We start from the raw sequence: 17,733 nt of genomic DNA on the forward strand, positions 1-17,733 counted from the left end.
TACTGTAGTAAGGGCAAGCCCTTCACTGCCTCCCACCCAAATAAAAAAGCCAACTGGCCTTGTACTAAAGAGCTGGTCTTACCCCCTTCTCCCTGTTTCCCCTGCCTGTCACCCAAAATTGCGGAGGATTATCAGCTCAGTGTTATTCTAAATTTGTTTAGTTAAACTCAGCCAGGGTTCCAACGCCATACTTAAAATGCAAACAGGTAGCTACCTATTCAGCACTAATTAGCATTATAAAGTCAGAGCCTATTCTGTTGTTAGTGGTTTACTAGGATAATAAAGACAGTCTTAGCCAAATACAGTTTACCATTAGAAAAGTTAGGGAATCACACAGAAACAGGTTTTTTTCTTTAGCCCTAAGAACTCAGGCAGAACTATTGAACATAAATAATTTTTCTGCCTCAGGCCAGCCCCTTTTTTATTTTTGTTTGTTTTGTTATCTAATGGGAGGAGATGTGGCCTCCCTTCCCCCAGCCTGGAACCTGCTTGCTCAAGGGTGGAGCTACCTGCTCATTCGTCCTGCCACGCCTACTGCTGGAACCTGCCTTTGCTGCCTGGAGGCACACACGTGTTCGCCCTGCTACTGGACCCTGAGTTACTTGGAGGGAAGTTGGGTTCCCTCCCCCTTCCTTTATAACTGAGTGTCTGGAAATAGTAAAATTGAGCCTTGATCAGAATGTTTGTTGTCTTGGCTCCATTCTTTCTTCCGCCCCGTCTAGATTCCTCTCTTTTCAGTTCGAACTGCCATTCTCAGTTGAACCGTTCGTGTTTTGGACTGCGGGCAGGCCGCAACAGTTGGCGCCAGAACTGGGACCTGAAGAATGGCAGAGGGATGCTAAGAGAAACGACTGCTGTGTGGAGCTCCACAAGAAAGGAAAGGATCTTTGTATCGGAGGAGCATCGGAGCAACGGACAGGTACACATGCTAGTGCTAGCCTAAAATTTCAGTTTTGTAAAGTGTTGCTGAGGATGCGGTAGGATACGAATCAAGCTTGAATCAGTGCTGACCCAACACTGTTTCTGCTTGGGGTCAACAGTTCGTTAATCGGAACTAGATACGGAGACAGGCGGTGTGCCGCAGCTTTTTAGAAAGCTGCTTAGGTGGAAGAAGGAAGGGTTTAAAGTCATGGATCAGGCGGTTGTTTTTAGTTTTCAGGAGTTGCTTCAGGCCAGAGGAGTAAGGCTTGAAGTACAATTAGTAAGAAATTTTTTAGATAAGATAGATAGCTGTTGTCCATGTTTCAAGGAAGAAGAAACGATAGATTGTGGAACCTGGGAGAAAGTTGGTGAGGCCCTGAATATCGCTCAGACAGATAATTTTACCCTAGGTCTCTGGGCGTTTGTAAATGATGCTATAAAAGATGCAACTTTTCCAGGGCTAAATCGCCCTCAGGCGGAGCTTGCGGTATCTCAGGAGGAGTGCCTATCAGAGAAGGCCTCCTCAGAAAAAGATCTTCTTAACTCAAAAATTGATAAATGTGGAAACTCTGATGATGGACTGAATTTTAACAAAAATCACTCAGATAGAGGAATTGCCCATTACCTTAATGAGAATTGGTCCTCTTGCGAATCTCCCGCTTCACCTATAGTCACCACTTCGGGAGGTGCTACTCATAGGGACACACAGCTAAGCGATTTAGAGTTTGAGATTAAGCTTCAGAGGCTGAGTCTCTTAAGATATTTCTAGTTTAGATAATGATTAATGTGGTTCCTATCCTAAATAGTAAAATTTAAGATAAGATATAAAGCAATGCCTCTTTATTAAAGCGTTAAAGCTTGCTTTAATAGGTATTCATAGGTATTAATTGATATCCAAACTTCGTAATATGATAGTAATGCTTCTAATATTGATTTTAACAGTGATAAATTGTTTTAAACATAGGTTTTGCTTTCCCAAAGTTGTAGATATTATCCTAACCTTGCACAAAAACTTTAAAATTATGGTTAAAACTGCCATTGTTCCATTGACTGCAGCTTGCAGTTTGATTGCAAATTTAAGATTAATGCTCAGATTAAAAAGTATTTTACCTTTGAGTCAATACAGGGCTCTGGGCAGCCCCAGAGCGGCTTGTGGCCCTTTCTTTTGTTTTGCAAACAATGCCTAAAAAAGTTTTTCCCTGTGTTCAAGAAAATTTCTTTTTAACAGTGTTACAGATCTATTCAGATGTTTAAAATAATGCTTAAATTCAAAGATTTTTGCTTCTAGTAAACTGGTAATCACTAGAAAATTTTGCCTCTACGTATGGCTAATATAGCTTTACATTATGTAAGAAAAATGTTTATTGTTTCTGCTTCTTTACAAGAAGCCAAAAGTTTTAATCTTTCAGTATATATTGTTTCCTAAGTGGAAAGTATTTTATTAACTAATGCTTCTCAAGGGAAGTTTACCTTAAATCCTTGCTTGTCATTTTTCCAGTTTAGACTAGCTTCTAGCCTTTTAACTTTATGGCAATAGTACATCAGAGACTGTATATTCAGACTTAGTAAAATTAGTCATTTAATAGAGTCATAATGATTTTTCACTCTTCTTCAGTGTGACCAGCCATTCTAACTCAATCTTAGACTGGTCTAATATTCAGTTCAATTATTAGAGATTCCTATATTCTAAATTACCTAGCAAAGTTAATTCAGAGCATTTCCCCCAAGGTCACCAAAGGCTCATCTTGCCTTCACCTTATTTTCCCTAAACTTTTTGCAGACTGACATTAAAGGTCAGTCTGCAGCGGAACGCCACTGGCACCCAGTTACTTCTAATTCTTATGCATTGGTAAAATGGAAGGACGCCCTGACTAATAAATGGAAGGGTCCAGATCCAGTTCTAATCTGGGGAAGAGGCTCGGTTTGTGTTTTTTCACGAGATGAAGATGAAGCACGGTGGCTACCAGAGAGATTAATTCGTCAGGTAAACACAGATTCTGTCTCTTCTCGTAAGTATCATTCTAAAGACTAAAATTCCTCTGGTGCTTAGAATTCAGCTGGGAGTGGAACCTCCCAGAAACGCCGTATTCCTCTGAGCCAATTCCCCTACAGGAGGCCGGAGATTAGCTTTAGTTTTACAATTTGCATCTAAATAAAGTACCTTGACTTCTCCAAACAGAAAATTTACATTGCTACTCTCTCATTGTTTAGATTTCTTCCTTTTCTCAAGCAGGTCAATCTACATTCTCCGGTTCTCCGCCCCTAAGAGCAAACAGGTGGTACTGCTAATCTCCCTTCCAAGGACATCCCAACACGTGGCTTTCAGTCTGAGATAGGATTTAGATTTACCAGGAGAGCTAGGGAAGTAGAAATTTCATATATTTACAGAGATTAGTTCTTATTTTGATAGAGATGGGCTTAGTCCCTTAGCTGGCCTCTGACTTTTCACCCTTGCTGTTACTGCAAGGTGTCCTTAGTTCCTCAGGCTAGGGAATAACAGGGATGAAGAGGAAAGACCTCCAGCTCCTATTTTAACCACAATCCATGGTGTTAATACTGACATAATTCTTGTCTAGGCTTTGCTAAATCTGAGGTTGACAAGTCTCATATAGAGACCGCGCATCGCTCAGAACTGCGCGTACTGATTCATAATCATATGAATACAGTATGGGTACCGCTTGGCGCAGGAGATTACTGCGGAGGAAAGGTCCAGCTTGACCGTTTCTGAGTTCCCTGTGCGACACACCTGATTTGAAGGAAGTTGGTATCTGACTCCAGCTAAAAACCAAAAATACTTAAGGCTCTGCCTCCCCTCCCCAAAAGATACCAAGAGCCACAGATGTGAGTTGTTATAACACTCACGGGAGGAATCAGGTCAATGTCCACCCAAGTCAAGGTTAAAGGCCCACTCATCTATGGATGAAAAAAAAATCATTTGATCACCTCTGTTAAGCATTGCCTATTTAAACTTAATTAATAGGGGGGAGAGAGGTTGGAGACCTTACTGTAGTAAGGGCAAGCCCTTCACTGCCTCCCACCCAAATAAAAAAGCCAACTGGCCTTGTACTAAAGAGCTGGTCTTACCCCCTTCTCCCTGTTTCCCCTGCCTGTCACCCAAAATTGCGGAGGATTATCAGCTCAGTGTTATTCTAAATTTGTTTAGTTAAACTCAGCCAGGGTTCCAACGCCATACTTAAAATGCAAACAGGTAGCTACCTATTCAGCACTAATTAGCATTATAAAGTCAGAGCCTATTCTGTTGTTAGTGGTTTACTAGGATAATAAAGACAGTCTTAGCCAAATACAGTTTACCATTAGAAAAGTTAGGGAATCACACAGAAACAGGTTTTTTTCTTTAGCCCTAAGAACTCAGGCAGAACTATTGAACATAAATAATTTTTCTGCCTCAGGCCAGCCCCTTTTTTATTTTTGTTTGTTTTGTTATCTAATGGGAGGAGATGTGGCCTCCCTTCCCCCAGCCTGGAACCTGCTTGCTCAAGGGTGGAGCTACCTGCTCATTCGTCCTGCCACGCCTACTGCTGGAACCTGCCTTTGCTGCCTGGAGGCACACACGTGTTCGCCCTGCTACTGGACCCTGAGTTACTTGGAGGGAAGTTGGGTTCCCTCCCCCTTCCTTTATAACTGAGTGTCTGGAAATAGTAAAATTGAGCCTTGATCAGAATGTTTGTTGTCTTGGCTCCATTCTTTCTTCCGCCCCGTCTAGATTCCTCTCTTTTCAGTTCGAACTGCCATTCTCAGTTGAACCGTTCGTGTTTTGGACTGCGGGCAGGCCGCAACAGTTGGCGCCAGAACTGGGACCTGAAGAATGGCAGAGGGATGCTAAGAGAAACGACTGCTGTGTGGAGCTCCACAAGAAAGGAAAGGATCTTTGTATCGGAGGAGCATCGGAGCAACGGACAGGTACACATGCTAGTGCTAGCCTAAAATTTCAGTTTTGTAAAGTGTTGCTGAGGATGCGGTAGGATACGAATCAAGCTTGAATCAGTGCTGACCCAACACTGTTTCTGCTTGGGGTCAACAGTTCGTTAATCGGAACTAGATACGGAGACAGGCGGTGTGCCGCAGCTTTTTAGAAAGCTGCTTAGGTGGAAGAAGGAAGGGTTTAAAGTCATGGATCAGGCGGTTGTTTTTAGTTTTCAGGAGTTGCTTCAGGCCAGAGGAGTAAGGCTTGAAGTACAATTAGTAAGAAATTTTTTAGATAAGATAGATAGCTGTTGTCCATGTTTCAAGGAAGAAGAAACGATAGATTGTGGAACCTGGGAGAAAGTTGGTGAGGCCCTGAATATCGCTCAGACAGATAATTTTACCCTAGGTCTCTGGGCGTTTGTAAATGATGCTATAAAAGATGCAACTTTTCCAGGGCTAAATCGCCCTCAGGCGGAGCTTGCGGTATCTCAGGAGGAGTGCCTATCAGAGAAGGCCTCCTCAGAAAAAGATCTTCTTAACTCAAAAATTGATAAATGTGGAAACTCTGATGATGGACTGAATTTTAACAAAAATCACTCAGATAGAGGAATTGCCCATTACCTTAATGAGAATTGGTCCTCTTGCGAATCTCCCGCTTCACCTATAGTCACCACTTCGGGAGGTGCTACTCATAGGGACACACAGCTAAGCGATTTAGAGTTTGAGATTAAGCTTCAGAGGCTGAGTCTCTTAAGATATTTCTAGTTTAGATAATGATTAATGTGGTTCCTATCCTAAATAGTAAAATTTAAGATAAGATATAAAGCAATGCCTCTTTATTAAAGCGTTAAAGCTTGCTTTAATAGGTATTCATAGGTATTAATTGATATCCAAACTTCGTAATATGATAGTAATGCTTCTAATATTGATTTTAACAGTGATAAATTGTTTTAAACATAGGTTTTGCTTTCCCAAAGTTGTAGATATTATCCTAACCTTGCACAAAAACTTTAAAATTATGGTTAAAACTGCCATTGTTCCATTGACTGCAGCTTGCAGTTTGATTGCAAATTTAAGATTAATGCTCAGATTAAAAAGTATTTTACCTTTGAGTCAATACAGGGCTCTGGGCAGCCCCAGAGCGGCTTGTGGCCCTTTCTTTTGTTTTGCAAACAATGCCTAAAAAAGTTTTTCCCTGTGTTCAAGAAAATTTCTTTTTAACAGTGTTACAGATCTATTCAGATGTTTAAAATAATGCTTAAATTCAAAGATTTTTGCTTCTAGTAAACTGGTAATCACTAGAAAATTTTGCCTCTACGTATGGCTAATATAGCTTTACATTATGTAAGAAAAATGTTTATTGTTTCTGCTTCTTTACAAGAAGCCAAAAGTTTTAATCTTTCAGTATATATTGTTTCCTAAGTGGAAAGTATTTTATTAACTAATGCTTCTCAAGGGAAGTTTACCTTAAATCCTTGCTTGTCATTTTTCCAGTTTAGACTAGCTTCTAGCCTTTTAACTTTATGGCAATAGTACATCAGAGACTGTATATTCAGACTTAGTAAAATTAGTCATTTAATAGAGTCATAATGATTTTTCACTCTTCTTCAGTGTGACCAGCCATTCTAACTCAATCTTAGACTGGTCTAATATTCAGTTCAATTATTAGAGATTCCTATATTCTAAATTACCTAGCAAAGTTAATTCAGAGCATTTCCCCCAAGGTCACCAAAGGCTCATCTTGCCTTCACCTTATTTTCCCTAAACTTTTTGCAGACTGACATTAAAGGTCAGTCTGCAGCGGAACGCCACTGGCACCCAGTTACTTCTAATTCTTATGCATTGGTAAAATGGAAGGACGCCCTGACTAATAAATGGAAGGGTCCAGATCCAGTTCTAATCTGGGGAAGAGGCTCGGTTTGTGTTTTTTCACGAGATGAAGATGAAGCACGGTGGCTACCAGAGAGATTAATTCGTCAGGTAAACACAGATTCTGTCTCTTCTCGTAAGTATCATTCTAAAGACTAAAATTCCTCTGGTGCTTAGAATTCAGCTGGGAGTGGAACCTCCCAGAAACGCCGTATTCCTCTGAGCCAATTCCCCTACAGGAGGCCGGAGATTAGCTTTAGTTTTACAATTTGCATCTAAATAAAGTACCTTGACTTCTCCAAACAGAAAATTTACATTGCTACTCTCTCATTGTTTAGATTTCTTCCTTTTCTCAAGCAGGTCAATCTACATTCTCCGGTTCTCCGCCCCTAAGAGCAAACAGGTGGTACTGCTAATCTCCCTTCCAAGGACATCCCAACACGTGGCTTTCAGTCTGAGATAGGATTTAGATTTACCAGGAGAGCTAGGGAAGTAGAAATTTCATATATTTACAGAGATTAGTTCTTATTTTGATAGAGATGGGCTTAGTCCCTTAGCTGGCCTCTGACTTTTCACCCTTGCTGTTACTGCAAGGTGTCCTTAGTTCCTCAGGCTAGGGAATAACAGGGATGAAGAGGAAAGACCTCCAGCTCCTATTTTAACCACAATCCATGGTGTTAATACTGACATAATTCTTGTCTAGGCTTTGCTAAATCTGAGGTTGACAAGTCTCATATAGAGACCGCGCATCGCTCAGAACTGCGCGTACTGATTCATAATCATATGAATACAGTATGGGTACCGCTTGGCGCAGGAGATTACTGGGGAGGAAAGGTCCAGCTTGACCGTTTCTGAGTTCCCTGTGCGACACACCTGATTTGAAGGAAGTTGGTATCTGACTCCAGCTAAAAACCAAAAATACTTAAGGCTCTGCCTCCCCTCCCCAAAAGATACCAAGAGCCACAGATGTGAGTTGTTATAACACTCACGGGAGGAATCAGGTCAATGTCCACCCAAGTCAAGGTTAAAGGCCCACTCATCTATGGATGAAAAAAAAATCATTTGATCACCTCTGTTAAGCATTGCCTATTTAAACTTAATTAATAGGGGGGAGAGAGGTTGGAGACCTTACTGTAGTAAGGGCAAGCCCTTCACTGCCTCCCACCCAAATAAAAAAGCCAACTGGCCTTGTACTAAAGAGCTGGTCTTACCCCCTTCTCCCTGTTTCCCCTGCCTGTCACCCAAAATTGCGGAGGATTATCAGCTCAGTGTTATTCTAAATTTGTTTAGTTAAACTCAGCCAGGGTTCCAACGCCATACTTAAAATGCAAACAGGTAGCTACCTATTCAGCACTAATTAGCATTATAAAGTCAGAGCCTATTCTGTTGTTAGTGGTTTACTAGGATAATAAAGACAGTCTTAGCCAAATACAGTTTACCATTAGAAAAGTTAGGGAATCACACAGAAACAGGTTTTTTTCTTTAGCCCTAAGAACTCAGGCAGAACTATTGAACATAAATAATTTTTCTGCCTCAGGCCAGCCCCTTTTTTATTTTTGTTTGTTTTGTTATCTAATGGGAGGAGATGTGGCCTCCCTTCCCCCAGCCTGGAACCTGCTTGCTCAAGGGTGGAGCTACCTGCTCATTCGTCCTGCCACGCCTACTGCTGGAACCTGCCTTTGCTGCCTGGAGGCACACACGTGTTCGCCCTGCTACTGGACCCTGAGTTACTTGGAGGGAAGTTGGGTTCCCTCCCCCTTCCTTTATAACTGAGTGTCTGGAAATAGTAAAATTGAGCCTTGATCAGAATGTTTGTTGTCTTGGCTCCATTCTTTCTTCCGCCCCGTCTAGATTCCTCTCTTTTCAGTTCGAACTGCCATTCTCAGTTGAACCGTTCATGTTGTGGACTGCGGGCAGGCCGCAACATGCACGTATTTATATGTGTGTGTTTTTAAATCATTAAGTTAATAGAAGGGATCATAAGGTAGGAAGAATTCTTAAGGGAGGTAGGAAATAGAGAAGGCAATAGAATAATAATGGGAAAGCAGGAAGAACAAACTAGAGAAGAGAGCAGAGAATCATTACACACGTGCATGAAGATGCCACCATCAACTCATTACTTTATAGTCAAACCTAAAACTTTTAGAAAATCACCTGTTCAAGTATACAACTCAAAGTTTTTAGTAACTTTATATATAAATCTGCACCTTTAATCACAGAATGTCCCCTCCTGCTAATATAAGCCTATTCCCACCTCATCCTCAGCCTGTGGGTCCATTGATCTGAATGTGTCTACAAGGTCAGCTTATTCATTTATTTTAGCATTTCACAGAGGTCAGGTCTTTGGCCTCAGGCTTTCACTGTCCACTGCTGCTGTCATCAGCATTCTGTTACAGCTTCACCACAACTTCCTCACTCTTAATTTTTGCAAGTTGTTGACTATTGTGAATAACTGCACATAAAAACTTTGGACAAGCTTTCACTGTTCTCAACTAGATACTTAGGAATAGAATTGTTGGGTCCCACAGTAAATCTACATTTAATTACACAACTGTTTCCCAAAAGAAGTGCCATTTTACACCCTTAGAAGCAATGCATGTTGTCTTTACACTTCCCAGTTCTCATGAGGAACCACCCTAGTGGGATGAAGTACCACACTGTGGTTTGTGTGTGGAATGCTAAGGAGCTTCGCTGTTTATCTGCTACTCACAAGGCTTTGGTGACGTAACTTCAAATCTTTTGCCCATATTTTAATGGAACAATTTGTTAGTTTTAGGATATTATCTCCCACTGATCTACATTTCTGTATTTAAGTCAATAAATCTTAATTATTAAAGCTTTAAAATGTACTGAACCTGGTTAGGGTAAATTCTCCAATCTGGTTCATATTTCTCTCAGAGGTGGTTTTTGTTGTTTGTTTTTGGGTTTTTTTTTGGGGGGGGGAAGGGGGCTATTCTAGATCTTTTGCATTTCTGTATCAGTTTTAGGATGGTTGTAAATTTCTGTTAAAACAAACAAACAAAAACCTTTTAGTGAGATCTTAAAAAGAATTATAGCAGGGCTGGAAAGATGGCTCCACAGTTAAGAGCACTGACAGAGGTCCTGAGTTCAATTCCCACCAACCTACATGGTGGCTCACAACCATCTCTAATGGGATCTGGCATCCTCTTCTGGCAGGCAGGCATATATGCAGGCAGAACACTGTATATAATAAATAAATAAATGCTTAAAAAAACCAATTACATCAAATGCATAGACTGACACAGGTCAAATTGTGATTGTGGCAATATTTAGTATTCCAGTCAATTCACACCATATGAATCTGATCTAAATCTTCCTCGCTTCTCTCAGGAATAAAAAATGTGCATCCTATGAACACTACATATTTTCAAAAGCAGATTCAATCTTGATGTTATTCTGTATTAAACAATTTAAATGTCTAATTATGGCAATGCCTACATTACTAATACCTATGTATTAACAGTTTTAAAAACAAATACGCATTACTAATTGCTACTACTGTGAATATATTTTGCATGAAACGGTTTTAGAAACAAAAAAGTCCCAACCATTAGGAGCAGATAGCCTATTTTCTGTTATTTTGAGGGAAAATTAAAAATTAAATATTTTAGACATCTTTTTTTTGTTCATTTCATTTTTTAAAATTAGATATTTTCTTCATTTACATTTCAAATGCTATCCCGAAAGTCCCCTATACTCTCCCCCCGCCCTGCTCCCCAACCCACCCTTAGATATCTTAATGGTGTTTTTAAATAGCTCTGAGCAGTAACTACTGCTTATCTTCTTATACAAAGGTAAGATTACAGTGTACAAGACAAGAGAGCTGACCTCAGGTCATGAGAGTGGGAGAGCTAGCCTTGCCCCTCACTAGCTGTAGCACTTGGCAGAGTGGGCCCTGCACCTCGACTGGGCAGCACAGTAGAGCTGACCCTGCTGGCATGGGTGTAGATGAGCCAGACTGAGGACATGAGAGTAGGAAAGCTGGTTCTGGCCCTTGCCAGTTATGATATTGGGTGAGCTGGCCGGGGGCAGTGCTAGAGAGCTTGCCCTAGGGGTATGGGTACAGCTGGCTGACCAGCTCAGCTACCATACAGGCCCAGACTATAGCTTGGCTTACCCAACATCTATCCTATCTATAAAGTGCTGGAATGTGTAAAAGGGTTGGTCCTACAGAACCAGAGCTGCAGGATCTCCAGGACACAGGGCAATAACAGGATAGCACAGAGAAGTCCTGGTGAGGATCTAGTATTGATAATGTAACAGAAGCCAGAGGCCTTGAACCAAACCAATGACTCACTGAAGTGAGTATTTTCAAGTAAAGAAGTGAGGATGAAAGGGTATACTGTATGACATACTGACACACTATAGTTTCCATGACAACATTTTTTCTCTTTTGGTGGGGGCAGGTTGCAAAGGCAGAGCAGAGCTACGAAGAGATGGGAAGATGAGAATATTGGAGTGCATAATGTAAAATTTATGAAGAATCAATAAAGTTTTTTTTCTTAAAAAAAATTACAGTGTACCATGGAGATTAACAGTATTAACAAATCACTTATTAACTAAGAAGAGATGGGAAGATGAGAAAATTGGAGTGCATGATGTGAAATTTATGATGAATCAATAAAGTTTTTTTTCTTAAAAAAAAAATTACAGTGTACCATGGAGATTAACAGAATTGACAAATCATGTATGTAATGATTCTTATGTGCTAGACTCTCTTTCAAGCACCGTTTTGGGTTTGCTTTTTGGTTTTTGGGTTGTTTTTTTTTTTTTTTTTTTTTGAGACAGGGTTTCTCTGTGTAGCTCTGGCTGTCCTGGAACTCACTTTGTAGATCAGGCTGGCCTTGAACTCAGAAATCCGCCTGCCTCTGCCTGTGCTGGGATTAAAGGCGTGCGCTACCACACCCGGCCCTCTTTCAAGCACCTTTAACTATAAACTATTAAGCTTGATCACAACTCTATGAAGTAGGAGATATAATCTTCATTTCGGGTCAGAGGAACCTTGCCAGGTATTGTGGTGCATGTCTGTTATCCCAGCAGTTGGGAAACAGGCAGGAGGATCAGGAGTTGAGGCTAGCCTCAGTTAGTGAATTCATGGCAACATGCACTGCATTAGGCCTGGTTTCAACACACACACACGCACACATACCAGCACAAATACACACATGCACACGCATACACACACATATGTAAGCATGAGGAAATTTGAGTACAACAAAGTGAAGGAATTCATCTAAATCCATACAGCTAGGAAACAGTGGAGCTGGAGTTAAAACTCCAGCAGTTTGTTTATGGGATTCATTCTCTTAACTCCTCTGAAGCAAGAGGGTGGGAGGTTTTAAAAAATATTTATAGACTTGAATTTCCAGTAATGAGAGAGAGGCTGGATGATTCTGATTAACCATTCCAGGAAAATGAGGATGAAAATAGTAAAACTAAATGCACAAGGATTAACAAACCATGAAGAATTACCAGACCACAGTCCAAAGACAGAGATAGCCAGACAAGTAGGCCACAGCTGAATTTTCTTCTACATGGAGGATTCTCCAACTGGATGATATGGGTAGCAAGCCATTCAGCATTCTGTTGACGAGGGGAAGGGGGAATAGTGCATGTCTATAGTTCAAGTGCATCTACAACTAAGGAGTAGGTGGGACCCTGAGTGGCTGAACCCCAGGAATAAGGATGAACCAGTAGTTTTAAGTCATCTGGGTGGTCCAAAAGTAATCATCTCTCAATCTTTAAAGTAATTAATCTTGGCTTGCTAGTATTTCTTATAGTCATCTAAGAGTGTAATAGATCTTTTCTGGAAAAATATAGTATTACCCAAAGTTTCAACCAAATTTTACAACTTTTCAAAGTATCTGGCATATAGACAAAAGGAATTAATCATAAATCATAAAGGAAAACATGATGTAACAGAAAAAAAAACACATTAAGGTAGACATGGTGGTATAGACCATAATCACAGCACTTGAGATGTACAGGCAGGAATGTTAGGAGTTCAAAATCATCCTCAGCTACATAAGTTTGAGGCGAGCTTAGGCTATAATAAGTCTTGTCACCAAAAATATTATATTTATAATTATAAATTAATGTATAATTTTAGTTATTAAACTAAAGGATGGAAATTCATAGTTCATAGCTTCTTAAAAAGAGAACATCAAAATCAGACGGCTTTATAAGAACAGTTTACTAATCATTTGAGGTAGAAATAATTATCATTTTATATAATTATTTCACAGAATAAAAAATAGAGAGTCTATGCAGAATGCCCAGTGATATCAGTGTCCCATTTGGGGACGTATATCACACCTCCTCCTCTCAAGGCTTAGGGATCATCACAAAAGAGGAGGTAGAAAGACAGTAAGAGCCAGAGGTGATGGATAACTACAGCAAAGCAGTGTATTCCAGACAACAGGGCAGTTACATATATGAAGCCAGCAATTGTGGCACACAGACGAAATCCCAGCATGGAGTGGGGAGGTGGTCATGAAGGGCTGGCTCTAGCTGAGGAGCTACAGGCGCCTGCTGGCTGCTGGGAGAGCAGAAGAGAATGCGTTTCCCTTAAAGATTTAGCCCTAAGAGGCCACCCATGTTCTAGCAGATGGCTCTACCCTCAGGCACATAATGGCAGCACTAAGTGGACTCTGGTTAAAACACCCAACAAACCAAGCAATGGGGAGGGAGCAGGGGTGCGAAGGATGGTGAAAGAACCAGAGCAGACGGAAGACTGATCTTAATTCATTTACAATTCTGTACCAACAATTGTGTACAGAAAGGAGGAAGTAAGTACCGCTGACGTTGAGGGATGTTACCCTGGGTAGGAAGGAGCTGTACCTAGGAAAGGACAGTCAGATGGGCATCTGAGGCCTGGCATAGGCTGCAGTTTCCCAGTATCTACTACTTGGCCCTGGATGTTAGATTTTCATTCTCTCTCTCCCTCTCTCTTTCCTTCCTTCTGTCCTTCCTTCAGATGGGTCTCAATATGTAGCTCTCAAATTCTTAATTCTCCTGACTCAGCCTCTGAAGTGCTAGGATTGCAGGCACATTCTGCCATGTCTAATTCATTAACTTATTTCACATCTTCACTTATTCTAAAAGGTAAACAACTCACGGAAGAGCCTTTGTTATATGATTTATTGTCTCTCTGTGTGTACAATTGCATGGCACACATTATATACGCTGAGGTCAGAGGACATCTTGCGGGAGTCAGTTCATTAGGCTTAGCAGGAGGTGATTTTACTGGTTGGCCACCTTGTAGGCTCTTGGGTTAATATCTTTACTGTCTACCAGTTTACAACTTCCATTAACACATTCTGAGTCACGGTTATCATTTCATACAACAGTAAAGGACTCTATTCCTAAATAGTCTGTCATTTTTAAAATGAAAAATTGTTTGTAAAACCCAAATTTTAATCTTGGGTGTGGGTGTTTCAGTATTTGGATAATATTACATAGATTAGTCAATCATTTGTATAAATGTAAGTTGTACATTATAAAGACAAATAGAGCAGGTTGATTACTCTGAGCATAATTGACATCAACTTCAGTTATCTGCTGTAATCTATTATTGGTTAATCTCATAGAATACAGTTTTTGTCTACTCAGTCCTAGTTCAAAACTCAGCCACGCATCCAGAAAAGCCTTTTACAATACAGGAAAATTGATTCTGTGATCTGAAATATAAATGACTTTCTATAGCCATCTACTCATTTAATTGTTTCTTCCCTATAACTATAATAAAGACCAATTAAGTTGAGCTGGAACGCAGCTCAGTGATAAGTTCTTGGCCAGCACATGCAAAATACTGCACTCATCACCAAAAGGAGGGAGAGGGAGTTAAGTAAACACAATTCAGATTTTATTCTGCCAGCAATTACAAAGCCCATGGGGAACTAATTGCTTCTAACCAGGTTGCTTTTAATTTTCTTATTTTAAAACAGGGACTGAAGTGTTCCAGGCTGGCTCAAACTCGCTGTATATTAAGTAAGTAGAGGGAGATGAACTTGAATGACTGATCCTTTGCCTCCACCTCCACATGCTAGGGTTACAGGCATGGACCACCGTGGCCTGGCTTCTATGGCACTAGAGACTGAAGTCAGGACTGTGTACACAACATAAGCATGCTACCAACAGAACTACATCCCTGCCCCTAATTATTTCTAAATGCCTTCTTAATATCCTTTTAAGATGAATGCTGACTAGAACAGGCTAAAATAATTCTAACCCTGATATAGGGCAAACAATACATTTTGGTCTACTGTCATAAATTTGTTAAATTTAAATAAAAGTAGTATTTTTGTTATAAAAATTCTTACTTTTGGAACATGAGGATTAAATTCCACAGCTCTATGAATTGCTTCCACAGCATTAATTTCTGCTGTGCTTAACCCTTTTCTGAAGGCTGTTTCTGGAGAGAATCTGAAAAGAAAACCACAGAATGGAGAAATGAACGAACCACATGTACAGTCTAGTGGGAACTATCTATATACATGGATTCAGATTACAATTTATCTCCCCAAGGCAAGACCAGATAACCATGAATGTGAAAGTAAAGTCTCTGGTTCAACTCGGACACAGAGCAAAAGAAGAAATGAAAATCACAGCCTCAAGTACAGTGAGCCTTTGGAGATTCCACTGAACCCACTCTGGGAAGGGTGGCTATAATAAGAAATGTCACTGAGGGATCAGAAAATCTCAGCAAGCACAATACAGATTTTATTAAATTTTAGGTAATAAGAAATGAAACTCTGAATACTTTATTCTAATTTATTTCAAAATACAAATCTAAAGTGAAAGAAATGAGTATCATTTGGCTCTTATTAGTTGCTTGTTTGCTTGTTTGTTTACTGAGAGTACCTCAAAACGGGACCTGGACAGATTCTGAATATTTCAACTGCCAAATAAATAGAATTGGCTAAGGACAGCCAGAACGGTAAGACAGAGTAATTTCAATGGTGATATAAGGGCAAGATGAAACCAATTTGCCTACTATGCACCTTATTGTTACCAGCATCACTGTGAACATATTAACTGTGTTTTTTGAGACATTTATACCCTAGGATGTTCTTCAGCTTGCTATTTAGCCAAGGCTAGACATAAACTCCTACTCCTCCTCTCAAATGCTGGCATTACAGATATAAGCTCCATGCTCAGTTCTCTGTGTGCTCCTTCATTGAATTTGCTATACTCATTTAATACATATATTCCTCATACAACTACTCTACAATATTATTCTCTTATCTTATAAGCTTTTTTTCATGTGCATTGGTGTTTTGTCTGCATGTGTGTTTGTCTGTTAAATCCACAAGAACTGGAATTACAGATGGTTGTGAGCCATGCCATGCGGTTGCTGGGAAGTGAACCGAGGTCCTCTGGAAGAGCAACCAGTGCTCTTAACCTCTGAGCCATCTCTTTAGCCTCCTAATATTACTCTCAAAGTAACAATTTGCCTAGCTATATCTAGTGAATGGTAGAGCTTGAATTTGAGTCCCAGTTTACTTAACTCTAAAAAGTTCTGTCACCAATCTACACACAATGAAAAGCCTCAAAGTCACAGAAGATCCTTATTTGGAAGGAAACAGAAAGGAAAAAGAGGAAAAAAACCTTTTTAAGTGTTCAGCAGTCTTTCCAAATGATTTGGAAATAACATGGCTTCCTGAATACTTACTTATCTGAGACGGTTCTTGTTTTCAGTAGTGCTGCCGTGTAGCAGATGGCCGCTGACTTTGGAAGGCTTATATCTGTAACAATTACTATGGTTAGTTATGAGTCACAGGACAAACTCATCAGCTCTAATACTCTAGCACGGGCACCTGGACACACTGTTGGAAAGCCTGAGTTTGATTCTAGAATCTACTATTTACTAGTGGCATATCTTTGGGTGCTAGTAACAACTCTATTGATCTCTTTTTGAAATGGAAAATGGTACAAGAGAGGTTAATCTATGTTGATATAAGTCCTCTGTATAACTACAACAGGTAACCTTCAACGAACATCTATAATATTCTGTTTATAATAAGACAAGTCAGAGAAAATCTACAGTATAATTAAAAGTATGTAAAACCTAATATTAGAAAAAATTAATATATTTAACTGCTATTATATCTGGATTGACTTTAAGTTTTTCCCGAAGTTTTTGTCTTTTCTACATTTTTTTTTATGTGACCACATTTCATAGAATATAAAATTAACCTGAGATCATGAGCAAAATAAATCCTTTTTCAGAAGACACCTAAGATAGTGGTCCTGGAGGAGAGTGAAGCACTCTCATGATGGTCTCAGCTCAGACTTACAGTGTGTGGAGATCCCAACAGCCTCAGGTCTGTACAGTGAGGCACAGTAAGATACATGAACAGGAAATCACAGCAGCACCACACAAGGTAGACTCTAGTCAGTTTAGTGGGTTTACTTTATTCTAAACAGGTCCCCTTCTGACTTTTTATGCTCAGTCCCTAAGCCTGCATAACACAAATATCATACTAGGCCACACATACAGTAAGTTACATATGGAAGGAATTTCTCATGAATTTCCCCATGAGCCTAACCATTGTGAAGATATGCCTAAAAATTCCAGATGTTTAAAAGAAATAAACTTCACCTATCAAATATATCACACTTCAACCTTCCCAAGTCATGGGGACCCTATACTAATGGCAGGAACCTCTGCCAGGAGCAATGAGCGACATTCCATGCTCTACTGTAATAAAAGACGTGAACAGAAACATTATAAGAGCTAGGAAATTGCAGCATGGACTTTCATCAACTGTAGATTAAAAAGAGGGACTAGAATCAAAATAAATCATGACCGAAAAATTCAAGAGGAGCTGAACCAGGTTTATTAAACTAAAAATTATCTTTAATAAACTTATAATGACCTAAACCTTAAGAAATATATGCACATTAAAAATATTCTAGCTGGGCATGGTGGAATATATCTTTAATCCCAGGACTTGAGAGGAGGAAAAGGCAGAGGCAGGCAGATCTAAGAGG

General features: G+C 39.9%; 1 protein-coding gene across 3 annotated transcripts in view; it reads right to left on the bottom strand.

The window, feature by feature from the left end:
* The window catches only part of St7l (suppression of tumorigenicity 7 like), an 84,161-nt gene that overhangs the window by 39,017 nt on the left and 27,411 nt on the right, over nucleotides 1-17,733 (bottom strand). For all 3 annotated transcript variants that reach the window (XM_029474885.2, XM_021157378.3, XM_085835594.1), the window contains exons 10-11: nucleotides 16,412-16,484; nucleotides 15,060-15,162 (exon numbers count right to left, since the gene is read on the bottom strand). In XM_029474885.2, the coding sequence (XP_029330745.1) occupies nucleotides 15,060-15,162; nucleotides 16,412-16,484 (176 nt within the window). The remainder of the gene's footprint in view (nucleotides 1-15,059; nucleotides 15,163-16,411; nucleotides 16,485-17,733) is intronic.

The sequence above is a fragment of the Mus caroli genome, unplaced genomic scaffold, assembly GCF_978045245.1.
Source record: "Mus caroli unplaced genomic scaffold, Mus_caroli_1 scaffold_3, whole genome shotgun sequence".
NCBI lineage: Eukaryota > Metazoa > Chordata > Mammalia > Rodentia > Muridae > Mus > Mus caroli.